The 21,999-nt window shown below is 38.8% G+C and overlaps 1 protein-coding gene across 1 annotated transcript; it reads left to right on the top strand.

Annotated features, from left to right (window-relative positions):
- The first annotated feature begins 5,666 nt into the window (after positions 1-5,666).
- On the top strand, positions 5,667-21,307 carry LOC126354852 (40S ribosomal protein S10). The gene is made up of 5 exons (XM_050004840.1): positions 5,667-5,774; positions 5,925-6,075; positions 17,403-17,516; positions 19,198-19,383; positions 21,212-21,307. The coding sequence occupies exons 2-5, from the start codon at positions 5,926-5,928 to the stop codon at positions 21,248-21,250; spliced, it is 489 nt and encodes a 162-aa protein (XP_049860797.1). The 5' UTR covers positions 5,667-5,774; position 5,925; the 3' UTR covers positions 21,251-21,307.
- The last annotated feature ends 692 nt before the right edge of the window (positions 21,308-21,999 follow it).

Genomic DNA, 21,999 nt, shown 5'->3' with positions numbered 1-21,999 from the left:
TGAAAACGATAGTTCAAGGCAAAATAGACAATTACGATTCGCTATCACTTCCACATCGCGCTGAACTCACCAGTTTTACTTGCTGGCCGCTTGGCTCATTGCTAGCGCAGGAGGCAAAGAAATCGAGGGGAAGTGTCACGACTGTTACGTTAGAATGTGACTATAATATCTGCATGTTTTTAATTAACGTGTAGACACAGTGAAACCACAGTCTAAACTAACAGTCGTGACACTTCGCCTCGATTTTGTTGCCTGTCACGCCGGCACCGCCCCAAGCTGCCAGTAATTTAAACTGTGAGTTCGGCGCGATCGTGAAAGCGAATAGTTGTTGTTTATTTTGATTTCTACAATGGTTTTTACAAGCTGGAACGTTTGTAGTGCAATAAACCGCAGCGACAACAGGAAGAAGACACCACAGCTGTCTTTTTTTTAGGTTTTCTAAGGATCATGTTACTAAACTTTATCATCAGGATTCACTTGCAAACTACATGTGTATTAATGATTAATGTTTCATTTTAGGAGCAGAAAGTGGCTAGTTAATAGCAGGCGAGAAGACCTTATGAGAAAAGACCCAGTTTACCTGTATAATAATATTAGGTTTTGTTCGCTACATTTCGAACAAAAACAGTTCCTGAACGCAGACAATAATAAACTCGTGTGGAATGCAGTACCCACACTGTTTGACATCTCAAATAAGCCACCTCAACTGACGATGAAGAGGAAACTGCCACAAAGATTCGACAGTCCATCTAAAACTGTAAAACAGTCCTATGACACAGAAGCAGCCAGTTCAACTCTCCATGTATCGGTGCCAGATTCGTGTGAATCGTCGACACAGACCTACTTTGACGATGATGTGGTTAGATTAAGTGTAGTTATTCGTGTCTTACAAAAGTGTAATGTTTGGTATGTATTCCATACACTTCTGTTGTTAGTCACTTAATTTTCCTTGCTTCCTTCGTGTGATGACATTTTTGTTAGCTTTTTTTTTTTTACTGACAGATTGTTTGAAATTATTCAAATATTTGGTTTTGCGTGAAATGTAATATAATCAGCTCATTACAATGTTTTCAACATATTTCTTCCACTATTTGGCAGTTGCTTGTCCCGCTTAGAATAATATAAAGATGAAGATCACACTTGTGGCAACAGGCGACGACAATGACAAACACAGTAATCCTACAGAATGATAAATGAGCTATCGATCGCTTCTGCATGTAGAGGTACATGTCTGTGCTTTTTACGTATGAATCTGAGTGTTTATATTCTTTTGATATCAATGTGGTAAGCTGCAATGTATCCAAGGTCATAAGTGTATCTTCACAAATGTGTTGTAGCTTGCCACTCGATTCACGGTTTTTGTCCATACTTGCGCTTATTTTAGAATCATTTTAGAAACATATATGTTTTCTGATTCTACACAAACCGTTTTATCCTTGCTTGTGCTCATTTTAGAATCATTTTTAGAAACATTTATGTGTTGATTAAAAACACACACAAACTCTTGAAGATAAAAAATAAATAATTCAAATATTTCGTAAATTACATACTAAATGGATGCAAAACAGCCATTATGCTCACGACGAGTCTGACGTTCACCTTACATGCCGCTTGGAGCGCTAGTGTCGCTCCATCTGTCAAACGGTAACAACTTTTACGGCAGTGAGTGTCACGACTGTTATGTTAGACTGTCGTGTAACATAACAATCGCAACATTCAATGCTGTAAAACTTGTTACCGTTTGACAGCTGGAGTGACCGTAGCGCTCCTAGTGGCGAGAAAGGAGAACTTCAGATGCGTCGTAAGCATAGTGTTTGTTTTGCATCCCTTTCCTAATGATTTACGAAATATTTGAATTATTTATTTTTTATCTTCAAGAGTTGGTGTGTGTTTTAATCAACATATAGATGTTTCTAAAAATGATCCTAAAATGAGCACAAACAAGGATAAAACTCATGGATCCAGTGGCAAGCTACAATACATCTCTGAAGAAACCCTTGTAACGTTGGATAGAAATGCAGCTCTCCACATTGATATCAATGGAATTTAGTCACATAGATTGACACATAAAGAAGCACAGAGATGTACCTCTACATTCAAATGGGATCGACTCACCATTTGTCGTTCCATAGGCCTACGTGTTATAATTATTGTCACCTGTTGTCATAAGTACGACCTTGTCTTTATATTACCCTAAGTGGGATAAGCAACTGCCAAATAGTGGGAGAAATGTACTTTGAGTGTAAACCCCAAGTCCTTAAAAGCCAATAGCACTGTCAGAAGTGCTGTCATATGTTTAATTTGCCACTAGAGATTGTCATCGAATGACGTATCCACTAGTTTATCAGTATCAGAGAAATGCTGTATATCCTACTTTAAAAGGTGGAACATATTGTCACTTGTCCGACATTTTATTTGTATGCCTTCGAAGTACCTCTGTAATGAACACGCTGTTGGTAATATAAAAAATTCTGACAAAACCTGTACGCCTGAGTGCTGTAATGAAATAAATTTAGAACAAACACCTTAGTTTTGTCTTTCCATCTTGCAGATGGCATGCTAATCTGGTTTAATAACAAGCCAAGGGCATATTTTTTTTAAATATTGCGATCCTTAATGTTCAAAATTTGTTGCCCTTCTTCACCTGATCCTTCTGATACAGTTTCTGTTGCTGTCTGTAGTTATAATGCTAGGCACTTTCCTTGTCCTATAGCAGTTTTGTACGAAGTCTGGCGACCTGCACATTCTGATACTCCACACGCTTTTTCTAAATTTCTGTCCTTAATTTTACCACTTCATCGTCACAGCAGGTCTGGGATGACGATTCAGATGAATCTGACTCTGATATATGGAAAGTTGAACTGGCTGTTTTTGTGCCATAGGAGCATTTCACATCTTTAGACGGATTGTCGAACCTTTGCGACAGTCCCCTCTTCGTCGTCAGTTGAGATGGCGTATTTAGAACGTCAAACAATGTGGTTAACTGCATTCTACATGAGTTTGTTACTGTCTGCATTCATGAACTGGTTTTGTTCGACTTGTAGTGGACAAAATGTAACATTATTATAGAGTTAAACAGGGTCTTTTTAGAGTATCTTCTCGTCTGCTATTCACTAGCCATTTTTTACTCCTAAATCGAAACATTTACCATCAATACACATGTAATATGCAAGCGAATCCTGATGATGCAGTTTAGTAATGTGAAATAAACCTCTGAGGATCCTTAGGAAACCTAAAAAAAAGACATGTGATACCTGCTTGTTGGTGTTGCTACAATTTATTGCGCTACTCTACACTCTCATTTGTAAAAACCATTGTTCAAACCAAAATAAAGAATTACTATTAGCTTTCGCTTTCACGATCTCACCGAACTCAAGAGTTTAACTTACTGGCCACTTGGTGCGCTGCTCGCGCAGTAGGCAACGACATCAAGGCGAAGTGTCGCGACTGTTAAGTAAGGCCCATTTCACACTGGGACACTGGTGACGGCCGCCAGTGACGGTCACCGGTAATTGTGGTGAATACTCCTGGATCACCAGTGTCAGACATCACAGGTATTGCCAACTGAATAGTTACTGAAATGGACTCGAACAAGGAGGATCTTTTTTTGGTACTTCTACAGAGGAGGAGGAGGAGGAGGAGGAGAATGAAGACAAAACGTTTATTACATGTATATCCACTGTTACATAATCGGTTGGAGAAAGGATTGTTTTATACTCTATATGTCGTTTGAGGATACGTTAACTACTCAGGGATTGCAGGACTGGTCACTTCGTTTGGTCTGTGGAGGAAATATTGCGAACAGTATCAGAGATAACTTTGCAAACTGCTTCGTTAGCCCTGAAGGTGATGTGGTATGGCAGCAGCAAAAAATGTAATTGCTAAAAATATTACGTGAACGTTAATGTGGTTAGGACTCATTGTTCAGCTGGCATTGTATTTGTGATGTTCATTGTGCAATTATTACTATGTTAACTGTCAGAAGTCACATTATTGTATTCAAATAACCAATTGGAACTTACAATTAAATTGTAGTGTGTCAGGAACTCGTACCACAATAATATTATAATAAAATTCATCATTGTAGTAGCCACTTATGCGTAAATAATTGTCATTAAGAATAATATTTTAACTCTATTTTTTGGACCATAAGGTGGATTACCTTAAGGTGCAGAAGAAAAGGGGGCGACAGACGCAAATGTGCTTCAAGGTTACTATCCTCCTAGCCACCACTTTGTTGCTATAATCATCGCTTTTGACGTCCCAAATAGCTGCACGACTTTCTACTTCACTTATAAAATCTTCCGTGACAATGAAATCTAAACTCATGGCTACAATGTGTACAGTATAATATACAATGAATGTTTCGTGGCACTGTCTCATAAATGACTGCCTGTCTGTTGGCAAATCTGCAGCGCTGTGTCTGTGGTCTGTGTCCCAGTGTGAACACTCCAATTCAAATTAATGCATGTCCGGTGGTGACTGCTGTGAACACAGCGATTGTGTCCGTCATATGTGGTGAGGGTTAGTCACTGCTTGGTCACAGTGGCTCGATGAGGCGGTGTGGTGTCCCGGTGTGAATGCTTCAGTTCAAACGAATGTATCTAGTTATTGCTGCAAGTTATTGCTAGCCTCTTGAGCTGTGATTACACAGCAGCGCAAGAATTAAGCAAGATTCTTCAACAAGTTCTTTGGCAAGAAACTTTCGTCAACAACTTGCTGATACTGTTTACATATTGTTTCAGTACCACTACGAGTATGAACCGAAGTGTAAAATGACAAGTAGGTGGGTGAGATATGCTGCAGCTCTTGTAATTGTAATGTAAAATGTGAAAAAGAAAAACAGAAGTATTTGGATTAGAGAGTAGATAATGAGAACATCGCAAAATGGTGCCTTTTGCAAGAACTTAGTATCGAGAGCATGGATACTTTTAATAACTTTTGCAGAATGCCCTGAAATGATCTGGAGTATTTGTTGGTGTTAATAGCATCCGTCATATCAAAACGAGACACAAACTTCGGTACTGCTATTTCATCAAAAGAACGTTTGCTAGTCACTCTGTGATTTATAGCTACCGGTGAGCTACGAATAAAATAGGCATTTCATTTATTTATGTGAAACATACAACCAAAAAAAGTTTGAATTTTGAAATTTTTTCTTTGTAGGAGACTCACGTTATGCACATTCCGTATTTCGGGGTACCTCTCCACGGCACCAATAAAATGTTCTGTATCCTGCTTCATCCATTCCCGTTTCTTCTCCATTTCTGAAATTTGTTTGTATAGAATACGTAAGACGGTTGCATAAAATTAAGTCATCACATTAAGTAAAATATTAAATATGAGTGTTATATAGACGACATGCTTACTATAACTTGCGCTTCCTACTTGCAGGAAATAGAAATAAATCCTAAAAGCTGCAAGTTACTTGCAGATACTTCCTGCTTGATGATTACACTGGAAGCGGAAAACGTGTGCAAGTCACTTCCGCAATAAATTGCTACGGTTGCAAGTCGTTTTGGTGATACGTTTACACTCGTAAATCACGCGGCAAGTTCCTCCGCGGATGTAAATTGCTGCAATTACTTGCTAGTGTAAACCGAGCTATAGACTCTGTGCTGTAGAAGAGGATTTCAACAATCGTGATCTTTGGTCAAAACAGCCTAAGTGTGATATCTTTGCTGTTACGATACGTCTTACTTTCTTTTTCCGGTTCGGTGGCGTGTAGTGCTTGTTGAATTCGACGATTGAGGCGGATATCCAAATTCATCGAGGTAAAAATGTTCTGTTAAAAGAGTTGCATATTATTCCCGTACTTTATTCTTGAAGTGTTCCATTTCCAGTAAAGCCAAATTTTTGTGTGGTGTGTATGAAAATCTGTTAAGGTTAAGAATCTGTGTAACTAGGCTCTTAATTCTTTCTAGGATGTTGATGCCAAAGAAGAATAGAGTTGCTATTTACGAATACCTTTTTAAAGAAGGTGTTATGGTGGCCAAGAAAGATTTTCATGCGCCGAAACATCCTGCTCTCGAACTACAAACCATACCTAATCTTCAGGTCATAAAAGCCATGCAGGTACTGTAAACTTGGTTACTATCACGTATAGTTTTATAATGGATGTCACATAGCATTAACTTTTCTGGAACCAGTTTTGTTTTGGCTGGTTCGGTCTAACGAAAACACAATTCGTCGACGTTGTGTTAGTCAGTGTTAACGTTAATGTAACAGTAAAGCAGGAGGCACTAAATTGTCACAACATACTATGCATAAGACCTAATTCAATTTACACGTAAGCCAGAGTATAATGTTCAGAATTCTTTCAGCTGTGTCGTAAGTTATAATTTCTCTTTTGATAATCGTTTATGCAGTTTGTACGGGGAAACATGTGAATGTTGTAACCCACTACTCGTGCTATGCAGAACCCCAACACTAAACTAGCCGTGTTAAAGATGCCAAATTGAGTTTAACGTGTTTGGGTTAAGTGTTCGTAAGTGCTGACAACATATTCAAGAGAATGTAAATATCACAGATTCGTATTTTATTGGTACCTACTTGCTTACAGTACTTAGATACCCCGAATCACGTAGTTTTTGTCTCAAAAAGCATATTTGCTTGAAAATGAATATCATTAAATTGTAGGAAAGTGAACGTTTCATATGACTACTTGATGATATAGGTGAAATAACTGTAAATGCAGTCTATTGATGCAGAGCCAGGGAAATTGTGGGACTTGCTGTCGTTCTCTCCTTCACTCTGTATTTCTGGGATAGACAATGTGTGCCAAGTCAATGAGCTGATCCAGTAATGCCTCCAGCTATGAACTTACTTCATTTCCATAGAATACTTTTGTATTGAGGGAATCGCGGGTGTGCTATGTAATGTGAACCCTTTCATCCACTCGCACTGCATACCTGTCAACCCCATTGTACTGCCTTCAGGCTCCCTCTGTTGACAAACAACTAGAACTACAAAGGCAGTTCTCGTAGTCTGTTAACATTACTGACACCCCATTATATAACATGTAATTTGTAGCATTTAGGCCAGCCAACATTTTGGTAGGTAGCTTGTTTGTATGATTTCAGACATTTAAAATGTTTATATGTCCAGATATTTGTTCTTGTTTTTTAATAAAACAGGTGAAAGTACATGGTAAAAATTGAGGTAGCCTCTCATCACTCAGTATGGCTTTTGTCACTTATTTGTAATGATTGGTTGTTCTACATGCTACATGCATGAAATTGTTTTTGAAGTAGTCACATGGGTGGCCAGTTGTAATCTTGACCCAGTATCTGGGATGACATTGTCATCTAAACAATAAGACCCGAAGCAGTGTTATTTTTATATGCAAGTAGCAGTTAATATATTATCTTCAGTATCACAATGTTTCCTCTCAATGTCAGTTCTGAGGTTGTAATTATGGTGGGACCTGAGAAGAGTTAATGCATTAGTTTTTGCAGCTACTGTTGATATAACACTGTGACTTTATCTCCTGATTCAGTTACAAAATGTCCTCGCACACAATGAATTGTGGTGATTTGCTCCAAGCAATATTGCTGCAGAGATGTGCTCATTTCAACCTGTCCCCATACAGGTGAATTGTCAAGCAGTTTTAAGGAATATTTAAAACACCCCTGTTCAGAAGCTATGCTAGAGTAAACAAACTGCCCACCATAACTTGTTACGAATTTTGTGAGGGAGCATTAGGTTATATGAATTGAAGATATTTTTTACTGCTGTATAGTAGATTTGTTAGAAACATTTAAATTGAAAAATCCACTTCGTATTATGGTCCATCCAAATGAAGTGCTCCATTTTCAAATTTTTTTTATTACTCTGTAATTGAGGTGTTCAAAAACAGTGTTTTAAAAAAAATACCTTTCACCGTTACTGAATGGTGACCATTTTAGTTTGTAAGTGCATGATTTGGAAATACGGAAGTGTCAGATTCCGTCCATCTGCTTTGACCCATGACGTCACAAATCTGGCGGAAACGACCATAAACTACAATTCCAATGTGGCACATGTAAAGTCGTTATGTACACATTATGAGGACGAAAATACATTGAAAAAAAAGTACACACTTTTCACAAAAAGCCTGACACTAAGGGGACAAGCACAGGAAATGGGGTGTTTTTGGGTGGGGGCAAACTAAATAAAAACAAATTTAGACATCCGCCCCCATACAAAACCACACAACGGCGAAAAAAGGAATTCACAACACTCTCAAAATACCACTAAACACAATATTATCTGGAATCACACTTCCCTTGACCTATATAGCTCAAACATCTCCCGATATCAATACCAATATACACAGCCACACATTGGGATTGAACACATCCCTTGACCTGCACACTGTTAATTTTATGTCATATCTATTCCTGAACAAAAACAACCGAGTAATTTTACTAAAATTACCACAGGACGTAGTGTGAACAACACTAAATTAACCTTCACACAAAATCGTTAACTCACTGAAACAAATCCCACTACAAACACAGCCGACACTCGAACAATTCTGGATAATGTCAAAAACAAACTGAGCCCATTACACGACGCAAATAAAAACCCTGAACATACCACCAGAAAGCACAACAAACCACGACACATCTACAAGCACAACACATTCACTCCGCGCCGTCATGACGTCACACATAACACCCTTACATCGCGGGTCAAAGCAGATGTGTGGGATCGGATGCTTCTGTCGACCCGATGTTTCAGTTTACACTTAAGCAAAAATGAGTATCTCTGCCCTGGGCTAAGTTACAACATGCAATTTACATGATTGTTTTTAGAAAAGTGTCCTCTACAACATTGTGTGTCACACTAAATACCTTAAATTGAAAAGTCATGACTTCCAAAGTTTGGTATCCAAATTTTCGAAAATCCACTTTTTAAGCCCAAAAAATCAAACAAGGAGTGATTTATGAGTGTCTGTTTTTGCCATTGTTAGATATCATACACTATTAACCTTATATAGAGCAAGAACACTTACAAATGTTTCCTTAATTTCTATGAATTTTTGAAATTAGAACATTTCCATCTTTGTAAATTTATCTAAGGTGCGACACAAAATAAAATGTGATTTATGCGTAGTTTGTGCATCTATATGACAGCAACATACTGTAAAAATTTAATTTCAATTAACATACTTAGCGATGAGACAGTTCCTAAACCTGGTGGTGAATGTTAAGAACATGTACTTCTTTACAGCTTCTGTGATATAGAATAAAACTTCCCAGTTGCTGTGGTAAGTTAAAGCACTGAATGTTTGCTTAAAACATTTTTCATTGGTATCCAAACTTTGTCACTAGTAGATATCTTGAATGATCATCTTGGGCCAGCAGGGTTGTAAAAATGCACAAAAACATGGTTTTCCAAACTTATTTTTTCAACCTCTGCAAGCCACCACTGCCCATCATACACCCATGCCACTATGTCATTCAACATTAGATGTAACTTTGCTGACACAATGACCCTCTTAAATTTCGGTTTCTGATGTTATATAGCATAGAACTAAATTTTCTGCAATGCCAAGCAATTTGTGGAAGTGCCTTGTTCTTTGTATTGCTATACAGTTTTTCAAATCTGGTTTGAAGTGTTGTTTTCATATGCAAAACCACTTCTTGATCAGAAAATAGTTAATGCCTTTAATATTAGCCTTGCAAAAGACATGAAAGCCCTGTATTGTGAGAATTTGGACTGTGGTTGGTCTTTGTAGGCTGGCTTCGTGTTTTGTTGTACCATTTCCTCCATCATATGCTTTTTAGCATGACAGGATGCAAAAATGTGCCATTCAGCCTCCTACCCAGTCTACTTCGTGGTTGCACAGATTTGAAAAATTCTTTTTTGTTCGTTAACAGACTACCACTTCCATCTGAAAAGTATATTAGCTTCTCAACCTTGAGAAAATTTTCTTTTATGTAATTTATTATGTACTTTTGAAACATGTGTACAGCCAAAGTGTTGTGCTTCAAGAAGTTGCGTAGAATGCAAATTGAAGAACTGCAAACTTCATCTTTCTCATTTTTAAAGTAGAGAATAAATGGATGCAGGATGCAATGTTGCCTGGTCATTGACCCAGTGGTACCCTTCTATTGCATCCTGAACCACAGATGTAAAATTTTCTGCAGACACTGTGCATTCAGTTTCATGAAGTTGTCAGTTTGACATATTGATAATGTAAACACACATACAGTGTGTCTCTGAGCATCCAGGTCACAAAATTTTGACATTCCAATTTTGCATTGAAGATAGGAGTTTTTGAAAGCTACTTAAGTTCATTTAAATGTGACAGCACTAGTTGCTTCTGTTTTGTTACTTTAACTCGATTTGTAACAACTCTTTTGCTATTTTTGCAACCTGGGCACATTCTTCACTTACACCTACTACTTTCTTTCCTAAAACTGGAAGAATGCCTTTCCTTTCACTAATTTTTGGGTTAGTTTACCCAAATAAGTCTTGAATACATGAACTTTTCTCTTGCCTATGAGTCAGGGAGCAAACTTAAAATTTTAACTTTACCCAGCAATAATGTACTTATTAATTGACAATAAACCTAAATGTAAATGGGAATTTTTATTGCCATAGAACAAAAACAAAAGCTCATATTGTTTAACATTGCATTATTAGAAATAAACTAGATGAGTATTGGGTGATAGTGTTCACTAAAATGTCACAATTAAATTTTATTACAGTGAAACAATAAACCATTTAAATAAGCAACAGCCAAAAGATAAGTTGTACAGTAATGAGAATTATTTCCTCATTTTCAAAAATTCATATATTTGTTTAGTCAGGTATCAGTGTTGAAATTTTCACTGTATGTTGCTATCATATAGGTGTACTAACTGTGTAAAAAATTTTGTATTGAGTCTCACTTGAGATTACTTTGGAAAAATGAAAATTTCAAAAATTCATAAAAATTAAGGAAACATTTGTTATTGTTCTATATGAGGCTAGTAGTGTGTATCTAACTATAGGTAAAAATACTATAAATCACTCCCCATTTGTTAATTTTGGGCATAAATAGTTGATTTTTGAAACTTTAGATACCAAACTTTGGAGGTCATTTCAATTGGTTATTTTTGATTTGAGTATTTTGTATAATATACAATGTTGTACAGCACACTTTTCTGAAAACATGTCAATAGCAATGTTGTAACTTAACCCAGTGCAGAGGTATTCAAATTTTTGTTAATGTATCCAGACTGAAAAATCATTACATGCCTACAAATGAAAATAGCCTCCATCCAGTAAAGGTGTAAGATAAATTATTTAAAAAAGGGCAATCACACATAAAAATATTTAAAAATGGTCAAGCAACTGTCCTCAGACCACTTCATATGGATTGACCTCTTGTTTTAGGGCACAAACAACTGTGGTCAAAATCAGAATGCCAGTGCATTTTATATTTGTATTACTTGTAACTTAAATAACTGCCTCAAATTAACTTCCCATGGTTGCCACTGCCTGCCACCCCCCCCCCCCTCCTCCTCATGCCCAGGGGTTGGAATAGGTGTGATGTATTCCTGCCTGTTGTAAGAGGTGAGTAAAAGGTGTCTCACACATTTAGGCCTTTATGTGATCATCCCCCTGTCTGGTTTGACCTCAATCTTTCTGAACTTTTCCAACGACAGAGCCAATTGAGGAAGGGCGCCTTGCATGGTGCATTGTGTCCATCGTGCATAGAGATCTTTCGCCCACTTTCTTGTCATCGCATTTCAGGCCTGCTCATTTTAGATATCGTGGATGAGGACACCTTCCTGGGTGCATTTTTCACCATGCACCATGTAGTGTCGTTTTCTGCACCAGTGATGACCATGGACTTCTTAGCACCTCACACTGACACGGTAGCCAGTTCATTGTGGTGGGGCCACCATGTACCCTGTTGGTCGTAGCCCCTGAATACACATTGATAGCTCTACTGATGCCTGCACTGCATAACTCCCCAAGTATGCCATGGAGTACCCATCTCCCTGGGGCACCACAACTCCTGGCAATGGCCATCCTGCCATGTCGCTCTTGCTGAGGCTGGGTGGCACCCATGGTTAGGCCCCCTGGTCAGAATTTGTGGCATTAGGGCAAATGACATGCCATGAAGTGTAGCACATCATTTCATGTTGGTGGTCTGCCACCAGCACTCTCTAAGTGGGCAGTCTAACTTCAGTGCTAAGCTATATGACCCCAAATCGTTACCTCCCTGCCCACACAATGAGAGGAATACCAGGCTAAGGATGGCAGTGAAGCTTATTAGCACTGTTATGTGAGAATTGCTGGGGAATCTTTCAAGTTTTGGGGAGGTGGAGGGCTTATCCAAAATGCGCTCCAGGTCAGCCTTAAATAAAAACAGCATCCTCTGCCCAGTCATGGGCATTACTCACTTGTGACAATTTGTGGATGTTTTTGTTACCATCATGCCCCATAAGAGCTTAAATATGGTCAAGGGTATTATATTCCGCAGGGACCTTATTTTGCAGTCTGGCGACAAGCTGTGTGCCAAATTAGAGCGGCTAGGTGTTCATTTTGTCCGGTGCGTCTAATGAGGTCCGAGGGATAATGTCGCCGTTAATTCATCTTGGCCTTCGAGGTGACACATTGCCCGAGAAGGTCAATGTGATGGTCTACCGTGATGTCAAGCCATATATCCCTCCCTCAATGTGGTGTTTTAAGTCCCGGAAGTGCAGCCTTATGTCTTTCCGCTGTACTTCCAGTGTCAAATGTAGAGATTGTGGACATCCATAACATTCCAATACTCAATGTGCCGTGTCTCCCACCTGTGTAAACTGTGGAGAGCATCATTTGCCTTGCTCGCCAAACTGCATGATTTTACGGAAAGAGGAAAATCATGGAATATAAGACCCTGGACCGACTGACCTACACTGAGGTTAAGAGGAAATTTGAGTGCCTAGATTTTATAGTTATGGCCACCTCTTACTCTGCTGCTACAAGAACAGTTATCACCCCATCAGTTCCTCGCATTCCTGTCACCTCTCACACCCAGAAGACTACACCTGCCCCCTTGATGGTGGGAGGCAGTTCCCTCCCTGTTGCTCCTGCACCACTTACTTCCGGAGCAACACCCCCTGCACCCCCACCCCCTCAGCCCTTCCAACCCTCAGGGATATCAGTCTCTGCTTCTGAGCCAGGGAAATGTAAGTTTTCTTCAGCTCCTCTTGATAGGAAGGGGGGTCCCTTGTGTCATTCCCTTCCCAGGTTTGTGTTAGTGGGAAAGATGACACCTGCCAGTGGCTGAAGAGCCCAAAAGCAGCTGGTCACACATATTGCTTCACACTCATCTTCAGTCCTGGAGACTGAATCAGTTAAGTCCTCCCAGCCAGGGAAACCTAAGGAGCATTGAGAGAAATCCAAAAAGGAGGTCCCCAAGACCAAGGGAATTGTGGTAGCACCTGTACCACTGCTACCTACAAGCTCTGTGGATGAGGTGGAGATTCTGGTGTCCACTGAGGACCTAGATCTTGCCGAACCCTCTGGCATAATGGATATAGACTGCTAAACAAAAAGTCAGTGGCAGCAGGTGACCCTGAGGTGTAAACTGCTTCATTGAATGTTTGGCGCCTTCCCAGTCTCAGTAAGATGTCGTCCTTCAGTGGAATTGCTGTGCCCCTTCAAACCCCTCTTGAAGCTGTGGCTGTCAGAATGACAAGAAATAACTGTCTGCAATATATATCACCCTCCAGATGGTGCAGTATCTCAACTCCCTAAACCTTTCCTACTTCCAGCTGCGGTGGTCTAGCAGTTCTAGGTGCTCAGTCCGGAACCACGCGACTGCTATGGTCGCAGGTTCGAATCCTGCCTTGGGCATGGATGTGTGTGATGTCCTTAGGTTAGTTAGGTTTCAGTAGTTCTAAGTTCTAGGGGACTTATGACCACAGCAGTTGAGGCCCATAGTGCTCAGAGCCATTTTTGAACCTTTCCTACTTTTGGGAAATTTTAATGCCCATAACCCCCTTGTGGGGTGGCACTGCTTTCTGGCCAAGGCAGAGATGGCGTAACTTAACTGTCTGTTTTACCTCTGCCTCTTTAATATTGGGGCTGCCTCACATTTCAGTGTGGCTCATGGTACTTAATCAATCATTGATTCATCAATTTGCAGCCCAGGACTTCACATCTATCCACTGAGGAGCACATGACTACCTGTATGGTGGTGGCGACATCCCCATCTTCCTGTACTGCCCTGGTGTCAAGCCCACGGACACCTGCCCAGATCTGCTTTAAACAAGGCAGACTGGGAATCTTTCACCTCTGCTGTCATCGTTGAATCTCCCCCACATGGTAACATCGATGTGAAGCTTGAGCAGGTGACTAACCATTGTTGCTGTGGCAGAAAACATGCCTCGCTCTTTAGGGTGTCTCCTGTGAAAGGCAGTCTCTGGTCGTCAGAAGTCACTGAAGCAGTTAAAGAGCATCAGCGAGCTCTACAGCAGCATAAGTGGCACCCTTCCCTGGAGTACCTCATTCTTTAAATGGCTCCATGCCTGCATTCGCTAACTTACCAAACGATGGAAGTAGGAGTGTTGGTCAAGATATGTTTTGAGCATTGGGTGCCATACATCACCTTCCCAAGTCCGGGCAAACATCATACTTGGGTTTGTTGTATGAAAAGAAGGGGGCCCCTCTTTTAAACCAACTAACCATGGTGGTTTATCATCACCAAATAATTTGACAAGTTTACTTAATGTTCGTTTTGCCATTGTGTGCTCCAGTTGATTATGGTTTGCATAAAGAATCAAAAATTCATAATGAGACCAGACTGAATCCCATGAAGCAGTAGCATCTGGTAAACACTGTCATAATGTTGAGTATGAATTTATATGGTGGTGCAATGGAATATACTGTGCCGAATGCTGTCGAACAGACCTAAGTATTCTGTAATATTTAAACTGTAATCATAGGTTCCTGTGTAACAATTGTCTCTGAAATAGCCATCTTGGAGAAGTTTTGAAACAGTCATTGGGCTACACTACTAATCAGTCCATCACTGCAGCCAGTTTTCCTGCAGTAACATTTGTTGGCTTTGCCAGCTCGATCATTTGAATACAAAATAGTATCCCAAGATGTCATATTTAAAGAATTACATGACAAACAATGGGAACCCGTAACCAACCTTACATATGTAATAACCAAATCAATAAGTCTGTCTCCGTACCAAAAACAAGTCATATATTCCACCAAAACGTTAGATTTGGTAAGTCATTAGCTACTGTGTACTATCACCCAATTGCCTATGACCAATGGAAACATACTGCTAACAGTGGCACACAGCTGAAGAGTCACGAACAAATTAAGTGCAATTTAGCCATAGATTGTCACCATGAGCAAAGTGGAATGAAGAACTTCACTCTTAATAAGGCAAATTAGTCATAAGTCAGCCATATTGCCACCAACACACACAATTGTGATTGCTTGAGAATCCCACATCAGTGATTGCTGAAACGCAATCCCCAGACTGCACAGGCTGGCAACATATAACAGATCTCACATGGATGCAAACCTCGAAACATATTTGCCTGCTGCTCTCTCATTGCGTAGAGCCAGCAGCTATCAGATACCCACTTTCATTCCCTTAGTACATCACATTGGGTGTTGACATTTCTTCAGAAAACATCTAAGTATGCTGCTAGCCTCTCCAGAGTTCTATCATCTCCTGCATAAATATATATCAGTGAGTATTTGTCCAACAACAGAGTGCAGATTAAATGTGGTAGAGGTTCAATGTATGCAACAATGATTGGTAGCATCACAGATTTTACTGTGAACTCTCAAATCTTCCTCAGATTTACAGAGATACTGATTAAAAATTACACGATATATTGCTGCAGACATAACGCAAAGTGTGTAAGATAAATGTGAACCGTTCATTTTATTTCTCCTTATAAAAATCTAGCCTACTTAAATGCCACAAGTTTAGAAAATGTGTAATGTTAACTCTCCTAGGCAGTTAATTTATATGAATAAACACATGTGATTTTGATTAATCAGATTACATTTTCTGGAGAAGCATTAAGAGGCACAATTTCTTAACACATATTGTACCTAGAAAACCCAACAACTCAAATCAGCTTCTTGCTCCTGTCAGGTGTTGATTCATGATAAAACACTGTGTTTAATAAAAGAATAATTGTTTATTGTAGGTTATGGTTGTATCATTAGTCATTAGAACATATTAGTTATTCCCTGGCCTCACAGAAATGGAGTTTTTTTTTTTGCACAAAATTAGTTTGGTTAAGCTCATGTAATTTGACATAACTGAAATAAATATTTAGCTATGTATTTCACTCAGAATTGATAATTGCTAATATCATGGACATAGTTTCGTTGACTACAGCTTTTTTAATATGTTTATTGGGTAGCTTTCATATTTTTTATAGCTCTGCAGATTGCATTTCCCAATGCTTAAGAAGAAATTTTATGCCTGTTTTGTCATTGTGCTGCTATTTAAGTTTTCCTTAGCCATGCTCACTGTTTCCTTTTTGGTTGCTTTTACTTTTCTGCCAATGTTGAACTACTTTTCTTACGGCAATATTGTCTGCCTCCCTCTGTGTCTGTTTAGATGTTTCCCTTCATCTTCCAGCTTCTTCCCATTTTGCCAGCATTATTTCCATGGTGTAAGACATAACTACATTTAGCCAGTATTTTGTCATAACTGGCTTGTCACATGCCCAACAGGGAACATACAGAACACGACACCTCATATTTCAGAAACAAAGATAACTAATTGAGAATTGATAAGATCATGGACATACAAAGCCTTAAATATATCTGATATCATACAGATATCAGTTGTATCTGTGTTTGTAATTTCACTTTATGTAATTGGCAAGCAGGTATTTGAGTACACACCCACGAACTGCACAGTATTTCTGTTTCTTTAGTAGTTCTTTCATTGTGTTTTGACATAGATACTTAAGACAAAATGCTGTTTGATGCTATTGTTGTGGTATTGCTCTTATGTTTTAACCTCTGGTTACAAAGTGCTCAATTGGGACAAATAAAAAGCTGTGAAAAAAATAGTGTATATTGATTTGGTTGCAGTTGTGCACTAGCAGTTATTAGACAGTTTATTATATTTTACTTAGTGTTTTTTGTGCAAAAGTAATTGGTAGATTACTTTTTAATGTTAATACAACCAAGGTTCTTTGAGGACATATTCATTTAGGTAAGATAAAATGTTTGTTATTGATATCTTCATGTAACTTTAAGTTCTGATGTGGATGGTAGAATGGAAAATTATGGTTTTCCCTTAAGGATATGTCCTGAGGAAGATACAATCCTGTGACTGCTGCCCCATCCCTTTGAAAATAAAGTGGCTAGATAGTGTTTCAAAAAAAGTGCAGGACAATTAATATATCTTACAAATTTTGTTTCATTTTTTGCAGTCATTGAAGTCAAGAGGATATGTAACACAGCAGTTTGCTTGGAGACATTTTTATTGGTACCTTACAAATGAAGGCATAACATATTTAAGAAGTTATCTTCATCTCCCAGCTGAGGTAAGTATAGCACATTAAGGGTAGCATATAGAAGTGCAACTTTAATCCATTGCTTGTTAAAACTGATGGTATTGTCAGTCTGCTAACAGTTTGATTGGTGGGAAGTGTGCAGTTGATGTACACAAGATAAGGCAGTTGTAAGATTGTGAGAGTTTCGCATTGCACCAGCAATGTCAGTGTAAATTTATGCCATAACAGGTACAGATTTAAAGTTCCCCATAACTATCCCTTCCTGGTTGCACTTTCCAGTTCTTATTCAGTGGTCATAATGCAACAAACATTGGTGATTGGCACAGTTCCTATGGCTGGTAATTTTCCACTACTTGTAAAGTTCTTATTTCAGTTATAGTGCAATTCTCAACTGACTGGTTGGTGCCAGTTGTGGCATAGGGAGGAACTGCAGTGTTGCCAGTTCCAAGTGACATATGTGGTACACACACAGAGGGACTTCACACTTGAAGAAAGTTTGTATCCCTCAAATTCTCACATCTGTAGAATTTGCCTCTTACCATCAGCCAAGAGCTTGCAATAAATGGAATAAAAATTCACTAGTTAACCCATTACTGTTAAGTTTAATGCCCACAATGGTTACAGTGCTCACAAGGGAACCTCCCCATCACACCCCACTCAGATTTAGTGGTAAAAGCGACCAGTGGACAGCCTCAAAAAATGAACACAGATAAAGCATGAAAATGGAAAGATGTACTGAACTGTAAAAAAAAAGGCAAAATAGAACCTGAACAGTCAGTCCAAAAGTGCAGTGTTGGGTAGGTTAACCTCACTGTTGCAAGACACAAATTTGAATACAGTCAAAGCAAAAAAGATTAGTGCTTTGAACATCGTTCAACTGCTTTGCGTCAAACACTGTGACCATTTCTCTATGCTCCTTACCATTTCTCTATGCTCCTTACCATTTCTCTATGCTCCTTACCATTTCTCTATGCTCAGTGTAGTACTTGCCAAGCTTGGACTGTTCACTATTTCTATTTTGCTCCTTTTTTTTACAGTATAGTGCACCTTCTTGTGTTCATGCTTGATCTGTTCAGTGTTTGATGGGCTGTCCATTGGGCCTTCTCACCACCAAAGGAGGGTTGGTGGGTGTTTGCAATTAGGAGTTACTGTGTCAGAGCAATACTAAATGCTCAATTGTCAGAATGAACCTGAATTTGACTATTTGTGGCTCCAGCTACACCTTAAGCTTAGATCATCCAGATCCACCCTGCTTTGCTGCTGCTATCTCACAACAGGTGGGTCTTGCTCAACTTAAGTCAGTTGCCTGAGACCCTTGCCCAACCAGTCCCAGGTTATTTTCTTAAGGGTTTCTCTTTGGAGTATTGGGTTTTCCTCCTATAGTTATGTATTTTTAAGCTTTTCTTGTCTGTGTACAGTTTAAATAATTAATCCTGTCTGCAAGTGTCAAGAACAATAAATCAGGAACTTTATACACACTTCTCATGAGTAGGTAAGTTGAGTGGTAAGTTTTGGCTGTATCTTTGTTAATGTGCCCATACAGTGCAGTAAAAGTATTGATGCTACTGACATCAAGTGATGACTTTTAGTTAGCTTATGGAAGATTCAACACTGTATGAGGGGCAGTAAATCTTACCATAAAAACATTGGTCAAATTATTTTTAGTTGCAGAATTGTTTGCAGCAAGTTCCCAATTTTCTCAAATTTCCAGATTGTTCCATCAACTCTAAAACGCCAAGCACGGCAGGAAACTGCTCGACCGAGGCCGAGTGCTCCTCGCTCTGAAGCTGCCCGGCCAGCTGAAGACCGTGCTGCGTACAGGCGGGCCCCAGGTGCTGCTGCTGCAGGCCCAGACAAGAAAGCTGATGTTGGTGCAGGGACAGGAGAACTTGAATTCGTAAGTATATGTTACATTTTGTGAATAAGAATATTCATTTGACATAATTTTGTAAATTATGAATATTTAAAATTCCTGTTTTCAGAATAACAAAAAAGTCGTATTAATTTTTTGTTCGTAAATTGTAACCAGAGTTGCAAACTTCGAAGTTTACACTTGCTTTCTCCAATTTCAGCAGGACAAACTGTATTATTTGTCATCTAAAAGACACTGTGTAAAGTTAATTTGTTTCAATTCTGCAAGTTTTTACACATTGGCAGCATGCAAGCAAAATTTTGAATAGACATTTGTAAATTGGTTTAAATATTGACTAAACCTGGTACACCATCCAGTATTCTTAAAGAAAGATCTTTGATGTCATAGTGCCTTCAGAATGGCTAACGAAGACTTATTACAGTGCTCTGCAGTTGCATGTACATAAACTGCATTGTATTTGGTAGAGAAGCAGAGAAAAGAAAGAGGAAACATTCCTGTGAGCAGCAGTGGATTTTATAGTGAGGGGCTAAAAGCATCAAACAGAATCCATTACTGGAGCTGTAAGCAGAGAATGTAAAGTCGTATGAAAATTGCCACTGGATGATAGTACATTTCAGTATGTGCTCAAGAAAATGGCTTTTCATATTACGAAGCAGGACTCACCTCAGAAGTTGCTACATCTGCAAAAGACACTTCTTGATTTCTTACAACAAGAGAAAGCTATTCTAGTTCACCATGTAACATTCAAATGTGTGAAGGAGTAATATCTGAAGGCAAATAACTGTTTAGTATGTACTATAGCTAATAAGAAATATTATTTCCACAACAGTTGTGGATTTTCATTATCCTGGCCATAATTCACAGCTAAGGGCCTTCAGCAATTTTTATAGCTCCCACTTTCTATTTTGTATATGGAATGCTGCAAGTTAGTGCTTAAACTTCCTTGTACATACTATCAGTTTCATTGTAGATGAAAAGCATCATTAAAACTTAGCAGTGTTGAGAAACAATAGATGTCAGGCACCTGCATCAGTGCTAGTGCTCCAAGCAGTTAAGTTTCTCTGTGCAGTAAACAGATGGTCACTTTTTGATCAAATGTAAGGTAAGGTGCTAGATTTGATCAAAGAAAATTTGACTGAGGCCTAACTTTGACAAAGTGCCTTACTACACTATCAAATTCTGTCAAAGAAACTTTGAGGAAGGAAATTTGATAGGGTAATACTGGCCTAAGGCATTTTAGCAACAGCAGTTAAGAAGTTTACAACAATCTTAATGTAACAATTAAGTGCTTCCATCTTTGTACTGATGGTGTGTTCAGCTTTGGCTGGAGTGTGGTTTGTGGGGTAGATTTTGTTTACAAATTTTCATTTCACAAGTCCAAACAGTAAGAAGGTAAAGCCTCATCAAAAATTCCTTCTGCATTTGTCAGCTGTGAAATTTGGCACATTCTTTGATAAAGATAAAAATTGTTATTGTTACTCTAAGTATTATAGTATACAAAATGCAGGATTACTTAGTTTTAGCCCCCTTGAACTATTTCATGTAGTTTTTAACAGGATTTTGGAAAGTGTGCAGTTGTTGTCAGTGTGTTGCAACTTGTTTGAAATAACTTTCTTTAGCATTTCTTATATAATGCTTAGCTTAGTTGCTGTAAAGAATATTTTAAAGTCAGACTTCCACCAACTTTGTTTGGTTGGCGTTGTGGTCATTGATGATTCCCACTTTACTGCAAAGAGCTTGTGTGAATGTCGTGAAAAATATATAAGGGTAAAATTATATTAAGTTCATTGCTATCACTAATAATTTTGTGATAGTCAGTCCTTCACTCTAATGCTCAAATTTTGATTTCCAGCGCGGCAGTTTTGGAAGAGGACGGGGAGCACCTCAGTGATCTTTGGCTGATTTGTAAAATACATTTTTATGCCTAAAATAAAAACATTGAAATATTTGTTGTGGTATTTTTCCCATGTTTGAGAAACCTTTTTACAAATATGAATAAATTTATCCATTATGGATGTGTAACACTGCTATTGGTGATGAATAATGGTCTCCACCAATTACTGCTTCCTTTGCCTTTTGTTTTGTTAGATTTTGTGGCAACATTGTGCTACTTCTTTAGGTTATACTTTTTGCCACAGCTACATGACCCCCAACAATGCTGGAAACATACAATGAATATGTACCATCTGATGAATCACTAAGCAATTTGAAACAAGTAATGGAAAATAAAAATTTAATAATAAAATAAAACATGACTGGTTGCAGTAATTTGTGGAAACCAATGAGCAGTTTGTTTACCAGAAAATGTTTCTTGCATACTTGTATGGAATTGGGTACCTAGAAATGACTGAGACACTTCATCCCTGCCTTAGCCTGCACTGGTACAAAACAGGCTACAGCAGTCCACTGACCCCACTGCTGCCACACACGGAACCCAGGTTTATTGTGTGGTTTGGCCCCCAGTGGACCTCCCTCCTGGGAATGTCTTGCACCTGGCGAGTCTAACCCCAATGTTTGCAGGGTAGAGTAATTGTTGTGTATGTGGTGAAAGTGTTTGCACAGCAATCACCGACACAGTGTAACTGAGGCAGAATAAGGAGAACCAGCCCGCATTCACAGAGGCAGATGGAAAACTGCCTT

This window comes from Schistocerca gregaria, chromosome 3, assembly GCF_023897955.1.
Source record: "Schistocerca gregaria isolate iqSchGreg1 chromosome 3, iqSchGreg1.2, whole genome shotgun sequence".
Lineage (NCBI taxonomy): Eukaryota > Metazoa > Arthropoda > Insecta > Orthoptera > Acrididae > Schistocerca > Schistocerca gregaria.
The sequence above is the reverse complement of the archived record's forward strand: the minus strand, read 5'-3'. Positions and strand labels throughout refer to the sequence as shown.